The 19,434-nt window shown below is 63.9% G+C and overlaps 1 protein-coding gene across 1 annotated transcript in view; it reads right to left on the minus strand.

Moving 5' to 3' along the window:
• Positions 1-1,112: 1,112 nt before the first annotated feature.
• The window catches only part of TNK2 (tyrosine kinase non receptor 2), a 33,383-nt gene continuing 15,061 nt past the window's right edge, over positions 1,113-19,434 (minus strand). The window contains 8 exon segments of the mRNA XM_050963774.1: positions 1,113-1,211; positions 1,742-1,860; positions 2,387-2,482; positions 4,570-4,743; positions 4,745-5,895; positions 8,451-8,495; positions 9,253-9,344; positions 13,125-13,319. Coding sequence (XP_050819731.1) covers positions 1,205-1,211; positions 1,742-1,860; positions 2,387-2,482; positions 4,570-4,743; positions 4,745-5,895; positions 8,451-8,495; positions 9,253-9,344; positions 13,125-13,319 — 1,879 coding nt within the window. The 3' untranslated portion in view covers positions 1,113-1,204.

Genomic DNA, 19,434 nt, shown 5'->3' on the forward strand with positions numbered 1-19,434 from the left:
CCATTCCTGTGTCCTTCGGCGCCGCTCTCAATGATGCCCCTGGGCGTTGCCCCAGCCCTCTGGCCTTGCGTCCACGGGCACTGGCCCCATCCGTGGGCCTGCCCCAGCTCTTTGCCTCCCAGACAGTGCCCACAGGAACTGTGCTCACCCCTGTGCCCACAGGTGCAGCCCCGCCCCCAATCTCTCTGCCTCCCAACAGGGCTCATGGGCACTGCCACCAATCCCTCGCCCCCCCCCGCCCACCAAATCCTTGCGCCTGCAGGAACTGTCCCCATCTCTCTGCCTCTCTTGGTGCCAGTGGGCTCTGCTCCCACCCGTGCCCCCTATGGGGCCCCTGGGCACCGCCCCAGCGATGTGACGGATGAGGCCACTAATAGGGGGGTGGAAGCAAAGTAGCCTGGGGGAGGACACCCTGGGGCTGATGGGGGGTGGCACTGGCCCCACCGTGAGCTCTATGCCCTCGGGCTCTTCCCCCACCCCAATCCCCTGGGTTGCCAAACACATGGAGGGCAGAGATGTGGCTGATGCTTCCTGAGCCCGTGTCCGCCCTCGCCGAGCCCTGCCAATGGAGTGAGCCCAGGTTCCTCGCCCGCTCTGCCAGCCACTCCAGGGCCGGGCAGGACCAGACTGGACGCTGCTCCCTGCCCTGGAAGTGCCCTTCTCCTCTGGGCCCTTGGGCTGCTGCAGGGCTGGTCAGCGGGACGCTGGCCCTTGCCTGCCACAGGATGCCGGCCAGGCCTGGCTCCTGGCGCTGCAGGCCCCGGGTGATGGCTCCATCCCTTTCATGGAGCTTGGGAGAGAAGAGCCAGGTCCAAGGCGGCAGGAGCTGCGCTGAGTGCTGCTCTCTTCCTCTGGGCCCCCTGGCACTGGAGCCGGGGGCCAGGGGTGGCCACTCCTGAGCTCCCTTTGCTAGCCCAGACCCAGGGGCAGGCAGGGTGCAGCACACAGCCAGGGGGGCACCAGGTTCCTCTCCAATATAACATTTATATATATATTAAAATTACATTTCTCTTTACAAAACAATTCTCCAGCGAGCTCTGGGGCAACCCCCAGCGGGATCCCGGGGGCTGCCCCTCACCAGTCCCGAGCCCCTGGTCAGGCTTTCAGCCCTGCTCTGGCCAGCTCAATCCAACGAGGGGGGCAGGCACTGCGGAGGTGGGAGGTGCCCGCTCCAGGTCTGACTCAGCTTCCCAGCCTGCTGCTGTCACCGCCTGTGGGACAAGGGGGGCAGGTGAGCTGGGGGCCCAAGCCTGAGACACAGTGGGCCCTCTGTGCTCATAAGGGTGCCCCACAGCATCAGGCTCTCTGGGTCTGAGCCCCATCGGCTGCCCGGCCAGTCTCTCCCTGGGCTGGACCATGCCCTTCCTCCCCTAGCCCTGCTGGGCCCGACCCCCTGGGGAAACACAGAGGGGTCTGTTCCCCCATCTCTCCAGACCAGCTCTGCCCGTGCCCTGCCAGGGATGGGGATCAGGCTCCGTGGCCACAGCTGTCCGCCTGGGGCCGATTCTGAGTGGCGTCCGTCCTATTGGGCGACAGCTGTGACTCCTCTTGCAGAAGTCACCAAGAAGTGATGGGATGGAGCCTGGCCTGCCCGGGCAGGCGGCAGCTCTTGTGGTGCCCCTAGAGGAGCCCAGCAGCCAGGTTACGAAAGGGGGATCCCCATGAGCTCGTGCTGAGGCTGCGAACCCCTCGGGTTGCCACGCCAGCACAGCGGAGGGGCTGGGGTCAGAGGGCGGCGTACTTCTGCCTGGCGGGGTCCAGCAGGTGGCAGCTGGCCTGCTCCAGGTTCCAGTCGAACATCTCTAGGACCCTGTGGCACTCCCCCCTCGTCTTCAGGCCCAGGCAGAAAAGCTGCTCCACCTGCAAACCACAGGACACAGGGTGAGTCGGGGACGCCCTGGGCAGCGGGAGGGGTCGGGACGATGTCCACGCAGAATCCCACCATCCCCCAGGAGCTGTGCCAGCCTGGCTCACGCGTAGAGTGGAGCGGGGTGGGCTCTCCCGTGGCTATTCATCCCCCAAAGGAGCGTCTGATAGGCAGACATGGTGCAGTGGGGGGGTGGTGGCACAGGGCTGTGCTGACTGTACCCGGGTCAGATGGGAGGGTGCACATGCCCAGCTCTGCTTCTGGGCCCTCTGGCACCGAGCGCCCCGTCCCCCACAAGGGATCAGGCCACCCCCAGCAGGTGGTGCTCCAGGCTCAGTGCTGTCACACAAACCAGGACTCAGGTCCCGTCACCACAAAACCCACGGCCTGTCCCTGCAGGCAGGGCACCAGCTGCTGCGGTGCCCACCCTGGACAGAGGACAGTGGTGCACTGCTCCAGCCACGGCCTGTGGGGTGGAGGGAGAGTGGGTCCCAGAGCCCCCCGGTCCCTGCCCGGTACCTTCAGATACTGGATGGCCCGCAGAACGTTCCAGCCGTGGTTCTGCAGGGCAGCCTGGCACTCCTCGGTGGTCACACCATGCACCATCTCCTGCACCTGTGGAGACGCACCCCGTGAGCGCTGGGTCCAGACAGGCTGGCACTGCCAGGGGGCTGGAAGGTAGCCGAGGGCTCACAGCCCATTGAGTCGTGGGGAGCTGGGAGCTCTGCTGGGCCCCACTGAATAGTCTGAGGGCAGCACGTCCAGGGCAGCTCAGTCCCCTCTGCACACCGGGCCAAGGTGGCACCGGCTGGAAGGGGCTGGTTTCACACGGTTTCAGCAGCACCCAAAAGCCATGTTATGGGCATCAGTAAGGGGGAAAGCAACCAGTGCAATTTGTGTCAGTGGGTACGGCTGAGGGGTCCATTCTCGTGGTGTCTGGGCCCCAGCAGCAGTGGCAACGCAGCTCGGCGTCGTGGAGCTCCTTTCACTCAATCTCCAGCCATTTGGGACCATCAGCCACCCTCATGCCCTTGCTGGGAGGCAGTGTCACATCAGCTGCGCTTACAGATGGGGAAACTGAGGCACACCGAAGCGGGAGAGACAGTGACTTGTCCATGGTGACAGTGTCCCCCCCCGCAATGGTTGCTGGATGCCCAGGCTGGGTTGGTGGGGAATGGCTGCCCCCTTTCTAGCAGAACATCCCCCACAGCCTGTGGCTCCTCCCCAGATCTCCTGGCCCCGTCCGGCAGGCTGCTCTGTGGCCTCAGCGGAGAGAGGCTGTAATGTCATGCTGGAACAGCAGGTGGCGCCCCAGACCTTCAAGGTCAGAGGACTGGGCCCCGCTCCAGACGGTCCCTGTGGCACTAGCCGGAGACAGAGCCTGGCTTTAGGGCTCCAGCAGGGGAAAGGGGGTCACTCCTTCTCCCTCCCCCCCCCGAGCCACAGGACTTGGGGAGGGAAGCGCCCAAGTCGTCCCACCCCTGTTCCCCAACATGCCGTCCGGCGCTGGTGCAGATCTCCTGCTCTCCTGCCCAAATGGCTGCTGACCACGGACGGCTCCCCCCTCACCTCCGGGACACAAATGGGGAAAGAAGGTGCAGAGAGGGGGAGACACGGCCCCTAGGGCCGCCAGCGGAACCCAGGAGTCCTGGCTGCCAGTCCCTCCAGCCAGCTCATCCGAGCCCAGCCAGGTCCTGGCCTGTTTTCCACGCTCCCCAGGCAGGGATCTCCAGCTACAGGGGCTTCTGGGTCAGGGGGCTGTCTCCAGCCTGGCCAGAAGGGATCAGTTCTGGGTGTCCTGTCTTAGGACGGGCTCAGGGGGTGGCTGGATCCGTGGGCGCAAGTTGTGCTCCGGAGGGACCGAGCCCAGCACAGGTCCTGGGGGCACTTGAGACAGGGCAGGGGACACTAGTGCCGCAGGCTGGGTAGTCCTGCCCTGAGCAGGCAGAGGGCAGGGCGGTAGTGCCCTCTCTCTCGTGCCCTATGGGCTCAGGGGCCTGCAGTGCCAATGCCGTCACACTAGCTACTTTCCAGTGACTGTGCTTCGCTGGGCAGAGGCAGCCGCGCAGCCAGCCAGAGCTGAGCCCACTGGTGCCCTTGGCGTGACTGTTGGGCCTGGTGTGCCGGAGTAGGGCTCGGTGTCTGCCCCACTAATGCACACGAGTGGCACAGGTGGCGAGGGTGTCACACGGGTCCAACCAAGCAAGATCAGCCCCAGAGAATCCGGTCTGGGCACAGGCTGGCTCTGACATTCGTGCTGGCAAAAGGGGCTGGAGCCTGGAGCCCGCTGAATGGGTAGGAACAGGCATCTCACTCCACGCTGCCCCACCCGGTGCATCATGCTGCGTGGACGCTGCATGGGGTTGCCCCCTCTGAGAGGCTCAGTCCACTCACACCCAATTCATTCGCCTGCGGCCTCTGGGAGAGGGCCCTGGGGAGAGTGGGGAAACTGAGGCACAGTAAAGGTGAGGCACAGACCTGCTCTCCCAGGCTGAGCAGAGTCAGCTTCCGGCACTGACCCCTGTGATCTCCCCAAGCTGCGAACTCTGTGGGGGAGGCATGGTCTCGTCCCACACCAGAGCTGGTGCAGTGCTGCAGCAGCTCTCCATGAGGCCGGGGGCAAGGCCCTGCTCAAGCTGGCCCCACCCTGACCCTGGCCAGCCCGACCCCTTTCACAAATCGCCCCGCGAGGAGCCACTCACCAGCCGCACTTTCTCGGCGGCCCGGCAGCCGTCGCTGTTGCTGTCGTAGATGATGTTCTGGATGCTGCAGGAGGCCCTGAGCACCCCCCGGGGGCCGGGGTTGCTGTTGTTGGCCGAGCAGTTGGACTGCTGCACCATGGGCCGGACGGTGGCGGTGCTGACCACGTGGGGCGCCAGGCTCCGCAGGGCTCTGGGCTTCCTTGAAGAACTTCTGGTACTTGTGCAGGTAGGCCGGGGGCTCGGGCAGCAGGTAGTAGTGGGTGTTGCTCACCTTCCGGCCATTCTTGACAATGGGCAGGATGCAGGGGCCCCTGGCGCTGTCCTTGTCCTGCGCCAGGATGACCTTGGGCGTGGCGTACTTGGGGTCCGAGGCGAAGCTCTGCGTGGTGGGCATGGCCTTGCCTGGGGAGGTGGAGAGGGAGGCGGCCAGGGCCAAGGGGGAGCAGAAGCTGGCCCTTTGCTGCGGGGAGCCCACCTGCAGCGCCATGGGGCTGGGAGTCCTGGAGCTGGGCTGGGATAAGGGGTCGCGGGGTGGGATCTGGGGTGGCTGGTCCTCCTCGCCCCCCGAGGCCGGGGACAGCTCCCCCGACCAGCGCCCGGGCTCATTCCTCCGCAGGGGCCGGGGCGGGATGGGCACACGGGGCGGGATCTGCGGCTTGTCCTCACTGGGGCCGGGCACGGGGCTCCGGGGCACGTGCAGCCGCTTCATGCACTCCTGCTGCAGCTCCTGGAAGATCTCGGTGGTCTGCGCCAGGCTGGGCTGCTTGGCCCCGTGGGGTGGCAGGAAGAGGTTGTCCTCCAGTGGCGCCGAGCCCTGCTCCTCTGCTGCCTTCTCGTCCTCGTCCCAGGTCGGCCGCCCCACCAGCCTCTCCACGCTGTTTATGGAGCACACCTCGAAGTCGGCCTCGTCCTGCGCCACGTCGTCGTAGGCTGGTGGCGGGGGCAGAGGCCGCGCGTCCCAGTCCACCACTGGGGTGGGGTGCAGGGGCCGGGGCAGTGCCCGCGTGGGGCTCTGGGGGGGTGTCTTGTCCAGCAGGGAGAAAGCCTCCATGGCCAGCCTGGCAAGGGATGGGGCACTCAGCTCCCCGACCGGCGAGGGGGTGGCGGGGGGCGGCTCATCCCCAAAGTCAATCAGCGGCGCCTCACCACAGGAGGGGCCCCCACTCTTGGCCCTGCTCAGCTGCCGCTCACCCACCTTGGTGCCCGACACCCAGGCTGACGGCTTTGCCAGCTTCAGCCCCTTCGGGGGACCCGGCTTCCTCAGGCACAGCCGCTTGAGGCCTGTGGAGAGGGAGTCCTCCTCGCTGACGGGGTCGTACGTGGGCTCTGGAACACAGGGAGGGGGGAGATCTCAGCACTGCAGGGCGACCATGGGCCAGGCACCGACGGGGTGACCCCCGCACCTGCCCGGCCTAGGAACAGGCCCTGCTGAGGGCTCTTTCCCCAGGCAGTACCACGCCCAGCCTGGAGTCCTGGTGGGACGAGTGGCGCAGAACTCCGGGCCCCTCCCCAGTTAGAGCCATACCGCGGGAGGAGGAGACGGTGCTGTCCCTGCTGTGGGGCATATACAGAGCAGTTCAGCATGTGCCTGCGAGGGGCTGACAGTCCCAGCTGTGGGCTCCCCAAACCCAGCTCCGCCAGCACCCCTCAGTCCTGACCCGCAGCCCCCTGCCAGCCCAGCCCTGGGCCCCTCCTGAGCACAGGCTTAGAATCACAGAATCACAGATCAGGGTTGGAAGGGACCTCAGGAGGTCATCTAGTCACACCCCCTGCTCAAAGCAGGACCAACACCAACTAAATCATCCCAGCCAGGGCTTTGTCAAGCCTGACCTTAAAAACCTCTAAGGAAGGAGATTCCATCACTTCCGTAGGTAACCCATTCCAGTGCTTCACCACCCTCCTAGTGAAATAGTGTTTCCTAATATCCAACCTAGACCTTCCCCCACTGCAACTTGAGACCATTGCTCCTTGTTCTGTCATCTGCCACCACTGAGAACAGCCGAGCTCCATCCTCTCTGGAACTCTCCTTCAGGCAGTTGAAGGCTGCTATCAAATCCCCCTCACTCTTCTCTTCTGCAGACTAAATAACCTCCGTTCCCTCAGCCCGTCCTCGTAAATCATGTGCCCCAGCCCCCTAATCATTTTTGCTGCCCTCCGCTGGATTCTCTCCAATTTGTCCACATCCTTTCTGTAGAGGGAGAACCAAAACTAATACTCCAGGTGTGGCCTCATCAGTGCCGAACAGAGAGGACTAATCATTTCCCTGGATCTGCTGGCAATGCTCCTACTAACACAGCCCAATATACCGTTGGCCTTCTTGGCAACAAGGACACACTGCTGACTCATATCCAGCTACTCGTCCACTGTAACCCCTAAGTCCTTTTCTGCAAAACTGCTGCTTAGCCAGTCGGTCCCCAGCCTGTAGCAGTGCATGGGATTCTTCCGTCCTAAGTGCTGGACTCTGCACTTGGCCTTGTTGAACCTCATCAGGTTTCTTCTGGCCCAATCCTCCAATTTGTCTAGGTGACTCTGGACCCTACTCCTACCCTCCAGCAGATCTACCTCTCCCCCCAGTTTACTGTCATCTGCGAACTTGCTGAGAGTGTAATCCATCCCATCATCCACATCATTAATGAAGATGTTGAACAAAACCGGCCCAGGACCTATCCCTGGGGCACTCCGCTTGATACCGGGCAGTAAACTAGACACTGAGCACTACTGACTGAGCCCGACAATCTAGCCAGCTCTCTATCTACCTTGTAGTCCATTCATCCAGCCCATACTTCTTTAACTTGCTGGCAAGAATACTGTGGGAGACCGTATCAAAAAGTCAAGATAGATCATGTCGACCGCTTTCCCCATATCCCCAGAGCCAGTTATCTCGTCATAGAAGGCAATCAGGTTGGTCAGGCTTGACTTGCCCTTGGTGAATCCTCCTTCCCAAGCACAGGCTTCCTGGATGATGGGCTTGTGAAACTGACAAGCAGACACAGGGGCTTAGGAAGGGAGGCCACCAAAATTCAATGTTCACTCCTGACCCACGCAGGATCTGAACCCAGGACCACCAAGCATTTGCCCCTTACCTTGTTCCCTCCCCTGCTCTCTGTTTAAGCTTTGCCTGGACCAGGTATCCCCGAGCTTTGCCATAGAGGTCTAGGTCTGGGGTTGGAGCTCACTGCATGCACCCAACGCCCCCCACCCCATGCACTGGGCTCTGCTCCCTGGGGGAGCACTCCTGGAGGTGCCAGCTCTCACCGCAGACTCTGCCCGTCCAGCGGCCTTCCGCCTGCTCTACCTGCCTCCAGCCCAGCTCAGAGGTTAGTATGGGTCCAGGTCAGTGGGCCGCAGGGCAGAGGGCGTTCGGAGTTGCCGGCAGGTGGGAAGCAGAGAGGGGCCCGAGTCACTGAGCTGAGGGCTGGTCCCACAGAGAGCCCAGGAGCATGTGACAGTCGAGTGTGCCTGGTGGTGGGAGAACACAGGGGAATCTACCAGCCTCTGCTGTGGCCGGCCAGCTCAGCCAAGAGACGAAGGACCGAATGGGGCAGGGAGCATGGACTCACCTCTGCCCCCTATTGGGGAGCAGGGCTGGGGCACCCTGAGCAGGGCCATGCAGGGAAGTTGGCTCTGCCTACGCTCTGAGTGCCCTCGCTGCTGCTCACACAGGGCGTGTGCATGTCTGTGTCTATGCGCGGGGCTGGCTGGCGACACAGCTCTCCTTGTGCCCCATGTGCTCATGCTGGCTGGCACCTCATTAGCCCTAGCGTCTTGGTGCAGGGAGCCAGCAGCTCCCTGGCCAGGAAGACCCCTGCATGCCCCCATACCTGGCAGAGAGGAGCGAGGAGAGAAGAGAGAGGAGAGGAGCAGAAATTGGCCCGACTTACTAGTAAGGAGGATCATCGGCTGCGGTGGCCGAGGTGGTGGCTCCCCTGCAGGAGAAGAGAGAGGCCCCAGAGGAGAGAGGAGGGGTTAGCTGGCAGAGCGCAGAGGCAGAAAAGTCAGAGGAAGCAGGGAGGCCACTGGTTCAGTAATGGAGCAGGGAGCAGCAGGACTGCCGGGGCCCAGGGATCCAGCTGGAACAGCTAACGCTGGGTTTCTCCGACGTGGCCCGAGTTTGGATGCCGCACTGGAGCCAGCTGGGGTGGAGCCCCTTCAGCTCCACCTGGGTCACTGGGAGCGGCAGGCATGGGGCACTGCAAGGAGTCAGGGCCAAGCAGTCTCCAGCTGGGCACCCAAAAATTTTCAAGGGTGCCCAAGAATTTGAAACCCGTCACAGAACCGTCCTGACATAGCAGGTCTGCGCCTCGGACCTCCCTCCTGGGCTTCAGCCCCACCTGAGCACAACATGGCTCCAGGGTGGCAGCTGGGCCATGGAGATGGTCGAGCGCCGGGGAAAGGCTCCCTTGACAGAAGGGCGGAAGGTCTAAGGCCGGCGCCTGCTCTTCTCCCTCGTGGCACCACGTGGCCTGGGAGCCCAGCCAGGGGCTGCCTGGCATCCTACTGCAGCTGCCCTCCCCTAAGGTGAACGAGCAGCAAGTGCTGGGGATGGCAGGCGCCACAGTCCCAAGGAGCACTGCATGCTGGGACTGGTAGTTTGAGGTCCAGGACTGTTGCGGGCCATGTGGCATAGGCTGCAGGCATGCCTGCCTGGGCAGCGCCCTGCAGCAGCATGGCAGCGTGGCTTACTTTTCGCCCGGCTTGGGAGCTGGGTGGGTCTGGCTGCGTTCAGGTCCACACCTAGCACATCGGGAGGGTCCATGGGGTTTCCTAGGTATAGCCTGCAGGAAGAGAACACGCAGGATGGTCAGCAGCGCGCCCCTCGCCAGGGGCTCACCCCCTCGGCCCTTGGGCACTCCTGGCACCCGGCCACATGATGCTTCCCCTCTCAGGCAGGAGCCCAGTCCCATCCTCTCAGCTCAGGGGCCTGGTGGCTGAAAGGCGCCGCGCAGCCCCATCTGCAGGGCCCTCCAGGGTGGGAGAGCCACCTGGCAGGGCTGGGGGGGCTCCAAGCCCCAGCCCAGCAAGCAGGTGCTTGGGGCGGCCACGGGGAAGGGGCGGCATGTTCTGCTCTTCGGCAGCGGGTCCGGCTCTTTGGAGCGAAGGATCTGCCGCCGAATTGCCACTGAAGACTGAAGCAGTGGCAGTAGAGCTCCCGCAGATCGTGATCGTGGCTTTTTTTTTTTCCCTGCTGCTTGGGGCGGCAAAAACCCTGGAGCCGGCCTTGCTGCTCGGGTCTCCCCTGGGCCAGCTCAAGACCAGCATAGCCCACTAACCCCTCCCAGCCAAGAAGCCCGTTTGCAACCCCTTCCACTCCCAGGCACTGACTGCGGCTAGCCCTCAGCACTGCCAATCCCCAGCAGCTGACAGCCCCCACCTATGGGGCAGGGCCAGATTCTCATCCCGGGAACAGGTGGGGGGCTGCTAAGGGATGCGGCCATGGTCAGACAGGGTGGCAGTGGCAGAGCAGGAGATCGACGTGGGGTCCCCAGAATCTCAGCCTTGTGCTGTAACCACAGGCCACCCAGCCTCTCCCTGGCCTTGGTGCGTGTGTGCCTGGGGGGCCATACACTCAGCCCCCACAACAGCCAAGGTCTCCGCTGTCCAGCTCCTACAGGCTGCACCCCGTGGCGGCTCTGAGGGGCTGAGTTCTGGGGGGATTTCACACTCCCCTGGCCCCACTCAGACCATCTCCAGAGTCTCTCCCCCAGCTCCATCCCCACATGCTGGCTGGACTGGGATGGGCCCCCAGGAGCAGCCAAGGGCCAGGGCACAGGGCAAGGCCAGGCCCAGTGCCCAGAGATGGCAGGGCCAGGGCTGGGCTCTCCCTGAGTGAGCTGTGCCAAGCAGGGTGTGGTGGGAAAGTGCCAGGCAAGTGAGAGGGAGGAATCCGGAGGCCTGGGCGTAGGTTCCCTCTCCCTGGGTACACGCTGGCCTGGATGCCACATCCCCTGCTCCACACCTGGGCAGGGCAGTGCAGGGCTCCTGCTGGGCAGGTCGTGGGAAAGATTTGAGGGAGATGCAGAGGGTGATAAAGATAAGCAGCAAGGGCTGGTGCTACAATTTAGGCAGGTGGCATTATTGAGAGGGCGGCATTTTGCCGGGGGGGTGGCAGGTGGCTCCGGTTGACCTACTGCAGAGGTGCCTGTGGAGGATCCGTTGGTCCGTGGCTCCGGTGGAGCTGCCGCAGTCGTGCCTGCGGACGGGCGGCTGCTCCCGCGGCTCCAGTGGACCTCCTGCAGGCACGACTGCGGCAGCTCCACCAGAGCCGCGGGATCAGCGCGGGGGGCGGCGAAAGGGCCGTGTGCCTAGGGTGCGAGAAACCCTGGCGCCGGTCCTGTAAGCAGCAGGGCAGGAAGCTTAGTGCCAGAGTGCAGCCAGGCAGGGGTTGGGTATGGAGCACTGGCAGAGCTGTGTATAGGGGCCCAGGGCTGGGTTAGCAGAGGGCTGAGGGTCGGTATTGGGGGGTACCAGCAGAGCTGGGGGGGGAGCCCAGGGCTGGCCTACCAGGGGGCTGCGGGTCGGGAGTGAAGGGCACTGGCAGAGCTGGGGGGGGAGCCCAGGGCTGGCCTACCAGGGGGCTGCGGGTCGCGAGTGAAGGGCACTGGCAGAGCTGGGGGGGGGAGAGGAGTCCAGGGCTGGCCTACCGGGGGCTGTGGGTCGGGGTTGGGGGGCACTGGTAGAACTGGGGGGGAGACCAGGACTCAGGTGGCAGGAGGCTGCGGGTCAGGAGTGAGCTGTACCAGCAGAGCTGGTGGGGGGGCCTGGGGCTGGGGTGGCAGGGGGCTGTGGGTCAGGAGTGAGGGGCAGTGGCAGAGCTGGGGGGGAGCCCGAGGCTGGGGAGGCAGGGGGCTGCAGGTCAGGAGTGAGCAGCACCGGCAGATCTGCATTTGCGGACACGTGCAGAGCCCCAGCCATCACCGGTTATTCCATGTCGGCTGTGCGCGGAGGTCAGGCGGCACGACCCAGCTCCCCAGAGACCACATTCCCTCCCGAGCCTGGTGGCCTGGCTGAACCCGACAGCCGACGTGGGCAGGCCTGAATCCAGCTAGCGTGTAGCAATAGCAGTGCAGGCTGTGCAGCGCGGGTGGCGCCAGCCTGGCCTGGACCCCGAGCACATCCTCGGTCCGTGAGACCAGGCTGCCCTGTGTCAGCAGGATTCAGGCTGTCTCAGGTAGGCCCAGGCCCAGCTTTTGCTGCACAGATGTACCCCGAGGGAGGGCTCCTGTCCACACTACAATGTCCCATGTCACGGACCCCATCTGGACTCAGATGGGATCCACCCACTGCAGAGGCCTCCCAAGGATTTCAACCCAATGTTAAGAATCCCAGCCGGGACAGGGGCAGAGGCTGCTTTGTGGGGACTTGGACATAATTCTACCGTCGTCTCCTGCTGCTCCAGGCCTTCTCAGCCTCCGCGGGAGCTGGCTCGCTGAGCTGAGCTTTGTCGTCAGTTTCTGCACCGCCCCATCCCACTGAAGTTACTGGCATTGTGCCTGGGTGGGAACGGGAATCAAGAGGCTAAAACTCTCCTGGTACGACCCCTGACATGTCTCAGACACCCAGAGAGGGGGGAAACAGTATGTGCCCCTGACTGTAAACCCACTGTCCAGATTCCCCCAAAGGAGCTCGACGGAATCTCCAAAACACGCCCAGTTTGTCCCCCGGTAGTTGCATTGTTTCTCTGTGTCGCACATGGGGACGTAGGGTTTTTCATGGACACACACAATTCAAACTGAGCAAACCTTTCCTGGGAGCCGAGAGCAAGTGTGGGCAATGACACGGATTTTGTCTGGAAATCTGTGAGCAGCCATGAAAGGGAGGTTTTAACAGAAGCTGGAACTAACATGTACGCTATAAACATGCACAACCAACAGGGTGGAACTTCTCACCTCACTGAAGCAGCCACCTCTGGGGTGGAGCAAGGCAGCAGTTTAACAGCTCAGAGCAACACATGGCAGTTTAGGGCCCACCCCATTAGAAGGGAAAGGGGTTCCTCAAGGACAGGCCTCCCACAGTGCTCACACGGCTCTGTGACCCCAATCTCTCAGGCAAAGGGCCAAAGGGGCCAGGAGAAGTCTGAACACCCACCCAGGGATCAGCGCCTCCTGCTGCATTGCCAGCTCCTGCTGCCCCCTGCTTGAAGGCTGGCGTTCTCAAGCCCCTCCCAAAGCCCCAGCAGCCGTGAGGGCAGATCAGCCATGCACATGAGCGCCCCGTTAGTACGAAGAGAGGGGGCGGAAGTTAGACTCCACAAGCTAAGCGGTCACCACGCGGCACGATTCCTGGCATCTCCCCTCGGCGCTTACACTCCCTGCGGGCTCCCCAGCAGCCTGAGCCTCTTCCGGGCGGCAGGGAGGGAAGGGGCACGGACAGGGTGGACCGGCCTGAAGCCAGAGCAAACCAAACAGCCACATGGGCCCCACGCATCCCCTCAGACTCTATGCCCACAGAGGGCAGGTGACCCACGGCCCCCACCCCACCCGGCCGTCCCTGCACCTGGCGCCGCGGGGAGTGGAGAAGAGTCAGAGGAAAGCAGAGCAGACGGACGTGGTTCTTACTCATCGATCTTATCGGGGAAGCCCCAGCAGTGCTGGGGGTTGGTGTCTCCATGGCCAGTGTGGATGAAGCTGTTTTTTAGCGGCTGGCTGATGTCGTGGGCCGACAGCCCTGCCACGGAGGTCACAGTGTTTCGGGGGAACTGCCCCACTTTAAGGGTCCTCTTATTCTGACCCCGCCACCAATAATTCTCAGCCCTAAGGAACAAAAAGGCTCTCGTTACTGACACGAGAAAGTGTCCAGCCACGGCCAGACTCTGGCACTGGAAGGGTGAGCACCGCAGGGCCCTGCCGGGACGCACAACTCCCCCCAGCGCCGGCCAGAATTGTCCTTGGTTTGCACATGGGCCTAAGTGACTCACCCAAGCTCACCTGGCCACTCAGTAGCAGAATCTGGAACAGAGCGCAGGAGTCCCGAGTCCCAGGTCCCAGCTGGGACCAAGGCACCCTGCTCCCCTCTCGAGAGCCAGGAGCAGAACCCAGGAGTCCTGGTGCCCAGTCCCACATGCCCTCTCTGGCCCTGGACTCCATGGGATCACATAGAGGGCAAGAAGAGCTGTGCACAGGCATGGGGCATGTAACGCCGATGGGCGGGATCTGCCCCGCCCCGCCCCTCAGGCTGTTACCGGCCCTAGCAGAATCATTGCACTCAGAGAAATGCAGCCGCCTCTGGGGTGGAAGATGGCAGCTGCTTAGCACTGCAGGGCAGTGAAACAACAGGGGGATTTTTGGGGAGCCATGTGCCAACGCCCCAGGTGGGGTTTGGCCAGGACACTGGGCTGATGCCCGACTGCCCCAGGAATTGCTGTGGGATGGTCAATGGTCACTGCTGGCTGGGACCTCAGATTCCCATCACATCTGAAAGAGACACAAGCAGCAGTCCTAGGACCACATTGGGGTTCTGACTCTGAGGGGAGAATGTCCCCACTGAACTGCCCCCACAGCACCCACTGCTGACCCTCCACTACTCCCCGTGGTGCAGCACCCCCGCCGACACCCTCCTGCTGAGTCTCCACAGCTCCCCGCAATGTAGCGCCCCGTCACCCCCACGCCAGCCCCTGCAACGCAGCGCCCCCACCGACCCTTCACTACTTCCTGCCAATCTCCCCACTACCCCCAGTGCAGCACCCCCCGCTGCGTCCCCAACACTCCCCGCAACACAGTCCCCCCGCCGACCCTCCACCGCTCCCTGCTGATCCCCGTTCCCCACAAAGCAGCGCTGCCCACTGAGTCCCCAATGCTCCCCGCAATGCAGCAACCCCGCTGACCCTTCACCCCTTCCTGCCAATCTCCCCACTCCCCACAGAGCAGCACCCCCTGCTGCGTCCCCAACGCTCCCCGCAATGCAGCATCCCCGCCGACCCTCCACCGCTCCCCGCTGATCCCCCTGCTCCCCGCAACGCAGCACTACCCGCTGAGTCCCCAACGCTCCCTGCAGTGCAGCGCCCCCACCGCCCCCGCACAACGCAGCACCCCCGCCGACCCTCCACCGCTCCCTGCTGATCCCCACTGCTCCCCGCAACGCAGCGCTGCCCGCTGAGTCCCCAACGCTCCCCGCAATGCAGCGCCCCCACCGCCCCCCCACAACGCTGCACCCCCGACCCTTCACTACTCCCTGCTGATCCCCCTGCTCCCTGCAATGCAGCACTGCCTGAGTCCCCACTGCTCCCCGCAATGCAGCACCCCCACCGACCCTCCATCGCTCCCTGCTGATCCCCCTGCTCCCCGCAAGGCAGCGCTGCCCGCTGAGTCCCCACTGCTCCTCGCAACGCAGTGCCCCCACCGACCCTCCATCGCTCCCTGCTGATCCCCCTGCTCCCTGCAATGCAGCGCTGCAAGCTGAGTCTCTGTCGCTCCCTGCAACATAGCGCCCCACCGACCCTCCACCGCTTCCCGCCGATCCCCACACTTCCTGCAGCACAACACCCCCAGCTGAGTCTCCACAGCTCCCCGCAACATAGTGCCCCCGCTGACCCTGACAACGCAGCGTCCCCGCTGACCCTTTGCTGCTCCCCGCCAATCCCCACAACCACTCCCCACAGCGCAGTGCCCCCGACAACCCCCCCACCGCTCCCCACAATGCAGCACCCGCACCGACCCTCCGTTCCTCGCCGATCCCCCCACCGCTCCCCGCAGTGCAATGCCCCCACCGACCCTCCACCGTTCCCCACTGATCCCCTCAACTGCTCCCTGCAGTGCAGCGCCCCCCACCAACCCCCCAACCGCTCCCCGCAACATAGTGCCCCCGCCGACCCGCCACCGCTCCTTTGCCACCCCCCTCCTCGCCACACCCCCACCGCTCCTTGCAGCGCAGCACCCCCCACTCGTCGAACCCCCCACCCACTTCCCGCCAATCCCCCCTTCCTGCAATGCAGCGTCCCCCGCCAACCCCCCATCCCCTGCTGCAGCACAGTGCTCTCACCAACCCACACACACCACCCCCTACTGAGCCTCCCCACTCCCTGCAGCACAGTGCCCCGAGCCCCACAGTGAGGACTGGAACCAGCGCTACCTTCGGGGCAGAGCGCCCCTGAGCATCGCACTGGGGCCAGCGCCTCCTGCTGAGTCCCCTGCCAGCTCCCCGCAGCTCAGCGCCCCCTAGTGCCAGGCGGGGGTGCCGGGCTCAGCACCGACCAGTGGGGTGCATCCCCTACTGGGCCATCAACATCACACTGTCCTCAGCAGCAGCCCCACAAGCCCCTGGAGGGCGAGTCATGGGGGGGGAACACAGACCCCCCCCTGTAAAGCTTTCCGGGGGGAGTGTGTATTATCAATGACAGCGACTGAAGCACCCCCCACCCTCGCAGATCTCTGGGTCCCTCCCCTGGCTGCAGAGCGAGGGGGCGCCGGGATCCCCGCCCAGGCTGAACCTTGGTGTTTCCTGGAACTACCTGTGACTCACGGCAGGCCCGGCTCAGCCCTTTTCCTGTTTACCTCAGAGCCGGGCAGGAGTCGGTGGCTGGCAGCCCTGCCTCCCGGCCAAGCCCCGGCTCCGCTCCGGGGCCCAGGATATTACTCAGCCGCGGGCACCAGCGCCTCCTCCCTCGCCTGGGAGGGCTGCTCCCCAGCAGGGCAGCCCTCTACCAGGGCCCCTGTCACTCTCCCCTCCATCACCCCAGCTCCCCGTGGGGCCAGTGCCCCATGGCCAGGAGCCCACCCCTCTGCTCCGGCATCCCCCGCTGGGCCCATCTAGCGCCCCCCATCCGGGACGCTGGGCCCAGCCCCGAAGGCGCGAAGTTCCCAGCCCTTCGTGTTTAATGCTGGGGGGACGGTGGGCCTACACCCTGGCCCAAGCAAAGGAGAGAACCTAACGGGCTTGAAGCTGGGTCCTGCTGTATTAAGGGGGGTTCTATTTCCCCAGGTGGGCTCTGGCCAGGAACAAAGTAGGTCCCACTGGATATACAACCTTCCAGGGCTTGTGGGAACCATTTCCCTGAGGGATGGAGCAGGTCTGACAACAGACACAACTCATGTCATGCAGCTGGCTAGTGTTCTCCCCCGGGGGCTCCCTTTGGCCCTATAGGCCGGCAGCTTCTGATTTTCATATGGCCGAGAATCCCCAAGGGGAGGCAAACGGGTGGGGGTCAGTTATCCCACCAGTCACAGACAGAGAAACTGAGGCACAACGCACGCAAGTGGCTTGGCCAAAGTCACTCGGCAAACCAGCGGCAGAGGCAGGACTAGAACCCTGGTCTCCCGGCTCCCAATCCCAGGTGCACCCCAGTGGGCCCCCCCGCTTTGGGCAGGGAAGGCTGGCCCCCCGCACATGGCCACAGGGAATTGCATTGCCAAGGCCAGTTGAGAGACACTTCCCAGCAGCGGCTGGTTTTGAGGCCCTCGCAGCACAACCCCGCAGGCAGCCGCCTTTCCCGCCCCGCCAGCATCTGCCTGCCACAGCGCTGGGCCATGTCCTGGTTCTCAGCCAGCCGGGTCCCATCCCAGCCCCTCAGAGCGTGGCAGCAGATGGTGCACAAGCGACCCCCCTACCGAGCCCATTGGGCCTGGCCTAAAGCTCCCACAGCTGCTGTGGCAAAGCACTAACTCCGTCTGTTTGGGCTGGTGCTTTGCGAACAGGAGGATGACACGGGGCAGTACCACCTACTGCCATCCGGGTTCCCAGATTCTCCACGGTCACTGTTCCGAACCACCGACGGCAACAGTCTCACGGCAAAAGCAGCACTCAGCGAGTGGCATTGCAAAGATGCTTCCTTTCCCCTGTGTCACTACTTCACCCTTCTAACCGCCCAGCATGGCCCTCCCCTTTCACGGGGGAAACTGAGGCACAGGTGGGGTGAGCATTGTGCCTGCCCCCTGCTCCCTGAGGGATCACTGCACCAAGAACACAGACACTCCTGGTTCTGGTCTCTGTCCTCTAGCCCCAGCGGCCTCTTTCAGAGCACATGCCAGGCCCCCAGCCAGCGCTCGCCTTAGCCCCCCTCAGACCCAGCGCAGCAGACCCCCCACCCCAGCCAGCAGGCAGTGGCCCTGGAGAGCCTGCCTTTCACCTCAGACGGGTCCGTTGGGTCTCCTGGGGAATGAGGCGCACGCCGAACTGACTCCTCGCTGCGGGCGGGCAGCCCAGCCGAGCCCTGCGCCGGGGCCAGTGTGCTCCCGGCGTGTGGCCCAGAGAGCGTCTGCCTGGAAGTGGCTGAACCCGCCAGCTCTGGCAGCTGGAGCGGCTCAGCCCCAGCCCCAGCCCCAACCCATGATGCAATCGGGGCGGCGTGCACACACTGGTTCTGCATTAACTACACCCTCCGCTCTGGCTCCGCTGACGAATCCCTCCCTGCAATTAAACTGCCAGCCCTCGTGCAAGAGTCATCGCCGGTCCCTAAAGACACACAGTCCTGCCTGATTCATCCCCTCTGCCGTGACGAACCGCACAGCCCCCGCAGCAGAGGCTGCTGCCCTCGGGAGAGCCCGGGTGGGGTGGGATCCCTGTCTTCGGGCTGTGAGAGGAGCAGGGCCGGGGGCTGCAGGCTCGGATTCAGGGTTGCTGGCAGAGCTGGAAGGGAAATCTGGCAGGATTCTGTCTCTACATCCCATGGGGGGTGTTCTAGACCCACACGTGTTCCTGCACAAACACCTGCTGGGTGGGATACCACAAAAAGCACCATGGGGCTCGGTAACTAGCCACATTCTTTGGGCTGCACTCTTTCTGTCCTGGAGCAGGGCCTCCTGGACCAGCTGTCCCCCCATGCTGAGACCCTCTGCACCATTGCAGAGCCATCAGCCCCTCCACCAGCCACCTTTCCCAGCCCCCCAGCCTGCCTCCCAAACCCTTCACTGGGTCCTGAGAGCTCAGCATTTCCGGAGAGTCTCCAAATGCCCTGTCCTCTCTCCAGTCGTCCGCTGGGGGCCACCTAGGAATGAAGGCCTGGGATGGGCAGCACCAGATTCCCTGGCATGCCCAGAACGCCCAGGGATGGGGTCTCTTGACCCCTGCCCCTTGTGCCAGCACAGGCACAGGGTAGCGTGGGGGCAGGACAGCAGCAAAGCAGATGGGAAGCAGGAGGCTCCTGAGAATTAAGAGATCCCAGTTCTATTCTGGTCACGATCACCACTCTGTGCCGCAGTTTACCCACCCATAAGCCACTGATCCAGGGCACAGAAGGCTTGGGGCATCCGGGACCCTCCACGCTGGGGCTCAGGAAGGAGCAGTTGTTCTCTCCCCTTCCCGTCCCCACTGCCCAGTTCTGGGAAGCCGTCACAGATTAGCCCCGGCGTCGCTTCCCGCTCCCGTCGGCTCAGATAACCGTGGGCAGCGGGAGTGGCTGCAGGGGCGGGGGTGTGCGTGCTGAGGGCCGTGTTCCGGTGGCACACAAGGGAGGGCAAAGGCAAAGTAACAAGTGCAGCAGCACCCAGAGAAATGACTCACCCAGGGCTGCGGGGGACGGGCAAAGGCAGAGCAGTGGCTCACAGCATGTAACGGGCGGGAATGGCACCTGGGCACCGAGGCTCCCTCTCCGGGCCCATCCTTCGGCTCCACAACTGAGGGACAAGCCCCGGAGATGGGTGGGGCCAGTGCCGACGGGACGGTGTCTGACCTGACACTGCGGGCACTCTCAGAGTCCCTGGGGCTCGAATCTCAGGTATTCGGCACTGCCTAGTGCCCAGGGAGTGGGGTTGAGTGGTCGGAGCAGGGGCGCTGGGAGGCAGAACTCCTGGATTTCAGTCCTAGCTCTGCCACTGACTCGCTGGGGGACCATGTGCGTAGCCCTTCCCCTCGCTGGGCCTCAGTTTCCCCATCTGTGGCAGAGGGAGGATACTCGCACTGGACAGCTCTCCCCCCGCTGGAAGGGTGTTGGGAGGA

Source organism: Gopherus flavomarginatus, chromosome 8 (genome assembly GCF_025201925.1).
Source record: "Gopherus flavomarginatus isolate rGopFla2 chromosome 8, rGopFla2.mat.asm, whole genome shotgun sequence".
Taxonomy (NCBI): Eukaryota; Metazoa; Chordata; order Testudines; family Testudinidae; genus Gopherus; species Gopherus flavomarginatus.